At 39.9% G+C, this 8,105-nt stretch overlaps 1 protein-coding gene across 5 annotated transcripts in view; it reads left to right on the top strand.

The window, feature by feature from the left end:
• NDC1 (NDC1 transmembrane nucleoporin) overlaps nucleotides 1–8,105 on the top strand; it is a 60,275-nt gene that overhangs the window by 20,451 nt on the left and 31,719 nt on the right. For all 5 annotated transcript variants that reach the window (XM_008074259.2, XM_008074258.2, XM_021707105.1 and 2 more), the window contains 3 exons: nucleotides 797–932; nucleotides 2,394–2,486; nucleotides 4,456–4,537. In XM_008074259.2, the coding sequence (XP_008072450.1) occupies nucleotides 797–932; nucleotides 2,394–2,486; nucleotides 4,456–4,537 (311 nt within the window). The remainder of the gene's footprint in view (nucleotides 1–796; nucleotides 933–2,393; nucleotides 2,487–4,455; nucleotides 4,538–8,105) is intronic.

Raw genomic sequence — 8,105 nt, 5'->3', positions numbered from 1 at the left:
TTTTTAAAATAAATTTTGTAGAGACAAGGTCTTGTTGTGTTGCCTAGGCTGATCTCAAACTCCTGGAGTCATCAATTCTCCTGCCTCTGCCTCCCCAAGTGCTGGGATTATAGGCATGAACCACTGTGCTATTTATGTTTTTTTGATTTTTGAGTTGGAGTTTCACTCTGTTGCCCAGACTGGAGTGCAGTGGCTGCTCCCGGCCACCGCAGCCTCGACCTGCTGGGTTTTGGCGATCCTTCCACCTCAGCCTTCCAAGTAGCTAGAACTACAGGCACGTGCTACCACACCCGGCTAATTTTTTTTTTTTAATTTATTGTAGAGATGAGGTCTTGCCAAGTTGCCCAGGCGGGTCTTGAACCCGCGGGCTCAGGCAATCCACTCACCTCAGCCTCCCAAAGGCGCAGGATTACAGGCTGAGCCACCGAGCCCGGCTGCCATTTATGTCTAAGGATCTAGTTCAGGGGTATTTTGGCTTCCCTGACCGTACTAAAGAAGAATTGTCTTGGGCTGCACATAAATTATGTTATATAGTTTGTGTATATACATAATAAGACTTCCTTTTTTTAGAAAATATTCATTATTATAAAGTTTAGGAAAATGAGAACAATGGGACTGCATTACTAGCTGTCCTGGGGCCACATGTGGCTTGTGGGCTGCGGGCTGGGCATGCCTAGTCAGGGTGTTGAAGATATAAAAACATTATTATTTGTTTCTCACTGTGAAGTCCTAAGTCTGCTAAATGGTTAGGTTGTGTTTTTCCTACAGAATTAAATAGTAATTTCTGCTTTTGCAGGCAGTTTCACAAGCCTCTTGACACTGTGAGTGGCCTCTTGAACTTATCATTGCTCTACCACGTTTGGCTGTGTGGTGTCTTTCTCCTGATGACTTGGTACATCTCTTGGATACTCTTCAAAATCTATGCCACAGAGGTTAGAACTGATTTTCTTGTTAATACTTTTGTGTTTTGGATTGCACAAATTGATTTTTAGTAGAACACTGATCACCATTTCAACAAGTTTGTTTTTGGTGTCTTTCCTGAGACTGTATTAGGGGCATATCATTTTTAACCATTATTTACTTGAGATTTTTTACTGAGGAGCAATGCTAATGTTCACTTAATTTTTGGACTCTACTATGATTTTTCTTTTTCTTTTTTTTGAGTTGGAGTCTCACTCTGTCACCCAGACTGGAGTGCAGTGGCCGCTCCTGGCCACCGCAACCTTGACTTGCTGGGCTCCTTGGGACTTGCTGGGCGATCCTTCCGCCTCAGCTTCCCAAGTAGCTGGAACTACAGGCACGCGCTACCACACCCAGCTAATTTTTCTGATTTATTGTAGAGACGAGGTCTCGCCAAGTTGCCCAGGCGGGTCTTGAACCCATGGGCTCAGGCAATCCACTCACCTCGGCCTCCTAAGGCGCAGGATTACAGACTGAGCCACCGAGCCCGGCTTCTACTATGATTTATTTATAGCTTAGTTGTATTACGGAGGCTTCCATTTCTTTGCTGAGTACACACTAAATGTACCTGAATTTTAAACTAATTTTGCACCATTGATATAGCAACTATTAAAAAATTTAAATATTTGCAATAAAATATTTGTTTTTTGAAGGAAAGTTTTGTCGTTGTTTTTTAGGGGGGTCGGAAAGTTGGAGTCTTTCTCCTCTCTTTGTTGCTCAGGCTGGAAGGCTGGAGTGCAGTGGGATCATGGCTCACCACAGCCTCCACCTCCTGGGCTCAGACAGTCCTTCCTCTTCGGCCTTCTGGGTAGCTGGGACTACAGGCACATGCCACCATGCCTGGCTAATTTTTTTATTTGTGTAGAGGTGAGGTCTCACTATGTTGCCCAAGCTGGTCTTGAACTCGTGGGTTCAAGCAATTCTTCGCCTCAGCCTCCCAAAGTTTGGGATTATAGGTGTAAGCCATTGTGCTGGCCAAAGGAAAGCTTTAAAATTTACATTGAAGAAATGATTTTTGAAAATTCAACCTCTTTCTGGATAAATCCCACAAAAATCTTTTTAAGTGAATGAGAATTAAATTGTTTTTATCCTCCAAGTGTTTGTCTTAGAAAATGGGTGTTTTTGTTTCATTTTACCATATCTGTAGGTTTTTAGTCTTCAATACAGTGACTTCAGAGAATCTTTGTTTCTGATGTTTGTTTTTGTATTTGAAGCCAGAGTTTAATAAAATTGGGACAGTACTATTTTTGAAAATGATATGTTTGAATTTATGTAACTTTAATGTAGCCTGTCTTTGCCAGGAGCACTAAAGATATTAATTTGGTTGTGTTGTCTTTTTTATAATAAACTTTAATTAGTTTTTACTTACTGAATGGAAGATGATCATGAAAATAATTATTTTCAAAATCTTTATATTTGATTCTATTTGATAGGCTCATGTGTTCCCTGTTCAGCTACCATTTGCAGAAGAGTCAGATGAGTGCCTTCCGAAAGTTTTGAACAGCAATCCTCCCCTTATCATAAAGGTACTAAACTGCATTTTGTATCTTTACAGTTATCTCTCACTTTATCTTATGAACTTAATACTTAACATATTTAAGTATTTAGATATATTTTTTAAGGGTCTAGAAAATTCTAGTACTGGTATGATAAAATGATAAAAATTGCCTACTGTTAATGCTGTTCATTTTTTCAGTTTTCATTCCAAGTGACTAAAATGGAAGTACAGTGTATGTGTACCAGCCAGCTAATTCTATATTCAGAAAAGATATAAAAATATTTCCAAGCATAAAAGATAATGATATTCAACTATATACATTAAATTTTCACAAACTATTTATGGTAGCAAAACAAGACACTACTGCCTTTTTATCACTGAGCCAAGACATGTAGTTACTCATGTAGTTTTTGTTGGCTTTAATGATCAAAAGTAGTGCTTGGCAATGTGTAGATGTTTAGTGAGTAAGAATTACTTTAAGTAAGAATTACTAGTAATGATCCTAACATAAATGATAATCAAGAGTTTAAAGAAGTTGCAATAAATTTTCAAATCAAGCTAAGTGATCATAAATTATTTTGATTCAAATGACAATTTGAAGTTTTAATATGGATCTATAATATGTGTGATCCTATTAAAAGGTCCTTTAAAAAGAACTGAAAGAAAATAGTTAGAACCCAGAGTCTTGATCACACGCCAAAGAATTTACAAACAATTAAGAAGATGAACCTGGCAACCCCCTGGTGTCCCTTCCCACTGTGGGAGCTTTTCTGTTCTCTTAATAAATCCTGCTTTTAAAAAAATGAACCTCATTACTTTTAAATATTAATTATGACTAAAAAATACCAGTTAGTTGCTTGATTAATACCAAATCTTTATTTAGTGGGCAGTTGTCAGTACTGCCAGTTGCTTGGTGTAGAATGATGACTAAGACATAGCATAGGCAGGCCACAGTGGCTTGCACTTGTAATCCCAGCAATTTAGGAGGCCGAGGTGGGAGGGTTGCTCGAGGCCAAGAGTTTGAGACCAGCCTGGGCAACATAGCAAGACCCCTATCTCCACACACACAAAAAATAGCTGGGTGTGGTGATGCACACCTGTTTTCCCAGTTACTTAGGAGACTGAGGGAAAGGCTTGCTTGAACCAAGGAGTTTTAAGCTACAGTGGGCTATGATCATTTCACTGACTCCAGCCTAGGCAACAGAGTGAGACTGTCTCTTAAAGAAAAAAATTAAAAAATAAGACATAACATAGGCTAATGGAAAATGCAGACACACAAAATAATTAAAATTTACTGTGGCAAGTGCAGTGAGAACATTTATTCTGCTTGGGACCAATACCAGAACATTTATTCTGCTTGGGACCAATACCAGAACATTTATTCTGCTTGGGACCAATACAAGCTTTAGAGAGGGACGGTATCTTGAAGGATGAGTAAAAAGCTTTGCTGGGGGGAAAAAAAAGAAGATTTTTAATAAAAAAAAGAATAGCAGATATGTGTTTCTACTGGTGCTAGTACTGCGGTAGCAATCAAGACGTTGTTTTTGTTCTTGTGGGCATCACAGTTTCCTGGATGTAATCAGATGAGACAAGTAAAGGGGCAATTATGACACACTGTGTTAAGTGTATTGTGTTAAGTGCCATGGTTGAGAGCTACGTGTGGTTGAGAGCTGAGTGAGTGTATGTTTGTATGAGGGAGGCAGGGAAAGTTCCAGAAGGAAGTGATGTTTTCGTTTCCAACCTTAGAAGTAGAGAAGAACACAGAGGATTCTATAGTTCCTTGTAGTTGGAGCCTGCAGTAGGTAGGGAGGGTGGAGGCAAGAAAGTTCTGGAAGTCTAGAAAGGAAGGTTATGGTTTTGAAATAAATTAATTCTTTCATGAAAACGTCCAACTAATTTCCTCTTGTATATATAATGATGAACCCAATCATTAACTAAGATTTTATGTAGATATTTTTAAAAATTAAATAATTTGCTTTTTTTTTTTTCTCTTTTAGTATTTAGCCCTGCAGGACCTGATGTTGCTTTCTCAATATTCTCCTTCACGAAGACAAGAAGTTTTTAGCCTTAGCCAACCAGGTATTGCTCAAAGTAATAGACCTGATTAGGCATATGTATACAGAAAGTGCTCTACTTAAAGCTATTAGTAAGGGAGGTGTATTTAATAAAATATCACACATCAGTGAGTCCATTAAATGAAGTATTGTCTTAAGTCTTATACGATGTGTTTGCGTTGCTATGGGTAAGATTTATGTCATCTGAAAAGTAGTTTTAGACATTTGTTTCCTTCATTCCCTTAACCTAAAGAAATTATGCAGTAGGTTGACAGTTTTAGAGCAGAAAAGCACAGTTTAAGAATCCTGAAAGGCTGGGTACGATGGCTCATGCTTGTAATCCCAGCAGTTTGGGAGGCGAAGGTGAGAGGATTGCCTGAGTCCAGGGGTTCGAGACCAGCCTGGGCAACTTGGTGAGACCTTATCTCTACAGTATATCAAAAAGATTAGCCAGGTATGGTAGCATGTGCCTGTAGTTCTGGCAACTTGGAAGGCTGAGGTGGAAGGATCACCTGAGCCCAAGCAGGTCGACGCTGGGGTGGCCATGAGCGTGCCATTGCACTCCAACCTGGGCAACAGAGTGAGATCTGACTCAAAAAAAAAAAAAAGTAATTGATTGGAGCTACTCTCCTTTTGAGAAATCCAGAGCTAGTATTATGGAAAATTAACTGTAACAATACTTTTCTATCAGACTTTGGTTAATTTAGGAATTCTCTATACATTAAATATTTTTACCAGAAATTCAAGTAAACTATAAAAAAAAGGTGCTCTGCTAGAGAACATGCATTCCAGAGCATGTAAAAATTTAACTGCACTGTCACATAGTTCCTAGTGTTCTGAGTCACAGCAGTACAGAATGTCCTGAGGCCTACTGATGGAGAGTTTTGTGTGTGTGTGTGTATTTGTTTGCAGGTTAGGTGATATTCCTCTTGAGTGGTAAAAGGAGGAAATGTTTAAGGAGAGATCTATATGAAGAGGCAATGATTGTTTGGCACATATAATAGGGAAGCCAGTTTTCATATAACAAAGCATACTTGATTTTTACATGGTGACTCTAGGAGATAAAGATTTTAGCAAATCAGGCCTGGGTATGATGGCTAACGTCCATAATCCCAGACTTTGGGAGGTGAAGGTGAAAGGATTGCCTGAGCCCAGAGGTTCGAGACCAGCCTGAGCAACTTAGCAAGACCTTATCTCTACAGTAAACCAACAAATGATCTGGGCATGGTTCCAGCTATTTAGAAGGCTGAGATGAAAGGGTCACCTGAGCCCAGCATGTCGAGACTAGTAGCCATGAGCGAGCAACTCCTAACTCAAAAAACAAAAGATTTTAGCAAATCAAAAGATAATCAGAAATAAGGGGATTTCTTAAAGGAAAGATTACAGTAGTTTAAATAATAAAATAGCAGAACTATAAACTCTCTAAGTATAAAGTATGACCATTATTAATGTGTCAGCCCTACAGATATACCAACAAATGGGGCTATTATATAAATGAAAGCGTAAGGAAGCACAGTGAGTCAGACTCAAAGCTTAGAGGTCACTGGGGATCATGGGGTACATCCCATTGGACAGCCTCGCCCTCGTTGTCTTTGTTCATTGTTCACAATCTTAGCAGTTTCCTTAACCTTTTGCACTCAGAGACATCTCATGGATCACCAGCAACTCGACCACGTTTTTTTTTTTTTTTGAGTCGGGGTCTCACTCCGTCGCTCAGGCTGGAGTGCAGTGGCATGCTCAGGGCCACCCCAGTGTCGACCTGCTGGGCTCCAGCGATGCTTCCGCCTCAGCCTTCCAAGTAGCCTGAACTACAGGCACGTGCTACCACGCCTGGCTGAATTTTTGATTTATTGTAGAGACGAGGTCTACCCATGTTGCCCCAGCTGGTCACGAACTCACGGGCTTAGGCAATCCTTTTGCCTCAGCCTCCCAAAGTGCTGGGATTACAGACTGAGCCATTGAGCCTGGCCAACATTTTTTTTTATCAGTCCTCTTTTGATGTACAGCGCAGTTGGTTCCTTGTTCTTGCTACTGTGAGCAATGCTGCGATAAACATACATGTGCAGGTATCTTTTTTATAGAGTGATTTGAGTTTTTCCAGGTATATTCCCAGTAGGGAGATTGTGGGATCATATGGAAGGTCGATTTTTAGATCTTTAAGGAATTACCACACTGTTTTCCACAGCGGCTGTACTAGATCACACTCCCACTAACAGTGTAGGAGTGTTCCCTTTTCACCACATACTCTCCAGCATCTGTTGTTTTTTGAGTTGTTGAAGATGGCCATCCTGACTGGAGCTAGGTGGTATCTCAGTGTGGTTTTAACTTACATTTCTTTGATGACTAGTATGGCTGAGCACTTTTTCATGTATCTGTTGGCTGCTCGTATATCTTCTTTTGAGAAGTGTTTATTCATATCTTTTGCCCACTTTGTAATGGGGCTGGTTTTTTTGGGGGGGGGGCACGTTTGAATTCCTTGTAGATTCTAGATATTAGGCCTTTGTCAGACATACCGTTGGCAAATATTTTTTCCCAATCCATGGGCTGTCTCCCTGCTCTCAATGGTTTCTTTGACTTTGCAGAAGCTTGTCAGTTTGATGAAGTCCCATTTGTGTCTGATTGCTCTAGCTAGGACTTCCAAAACTATGTTGAAAAGGAGGGGTGACACTTCGACACTGCTGGTGGGAATGCAAACTAGTACAACCTCTTTGGAAGGCAGTGTGGCGATTTCTGAAAGAACTAGACATTGACCTTCCATATGACCCAGCAATCCCCCTACTGGGAATATACCCAGAGGAATGCAAATCATTCTACAAAAATGATACACACACATGTTTGTTGCAGCTCTAGTCACAGTAGCAAAAACATGGAACCAATCATGCTGCCCATCGAAGCTGGACTGGATAAAAAAAAATGTACATATACACAATGGAATATTATGCAGCCATAAAGAAGGACAAACATATGGACTTCAGAGCAACTTGGATGGATTTAGAGTCTATCATACTCAGTGATCTATCACAGAAACAAAGAACAGAGTACTATATGTTCTCACTTATAAGTGGACCTTGAACAATTATAATACTCTAAGAAAAGGATTGGCAGTAGTGGGAAACTGCTAGGGAAGGGAGAGGTGGGATTGGCAGTTGAGGGAAACTGTCAGGGAGGGAGGGGCACACCTCATCCACAAGGGTACCTGCATAATGAACATTTGTATACCTAACCCTGTGTTGTACTTCACATCTCTAAAAGAAAAGAAAAGGAGGGGTGAGAATAGGCATCCTTGGCTTGTTCCAGTTTTTAGAAGAAATGGTTCCAATTTCTGTCTGTTTACCAGTATGCTGGGTATGGGTTTCTAGTAAATGTCTCTTACTATTTTGAGCAGACCACACTTTTTAATGAAACAGTCACTTCATATTCAATAGTAAAGTATTGGAAACAATTTTATTGTAATGAGATTTGGCTTATAATGGAATTTTGGACTTTGAGGAACTTATGACAAAAAAATCAAAATTGTATATCTTACATCTTTCTTTTTGTTTTTTGAGTTGGAGTCTCACTCTGTTGCCCAGACTGGAGTGCAGTGGCTGCTC

This window comes from Carlito syrichta, unplaced genomic scaffold, assembly GCF_000164805.1.
Source record: "Carlito syrichta isolate Samal-C Ts95f unplaced genomic scaffold, Tarsius_syrichta-2.0.1 Scaffold316384, whole genome shotgun sequence".
Classification (NCBI taxonomy): Eukaryota; Metazoa; Chordata; class Mammalia; order Primates; family Tarsiidae; genus Carlito; species Carlito syrichta.
The sequence above is the reverse complement of the archived record's forward strand: the minus strand, read 5'-3'. Positions and strand labels throughout refer to the sequence as shown.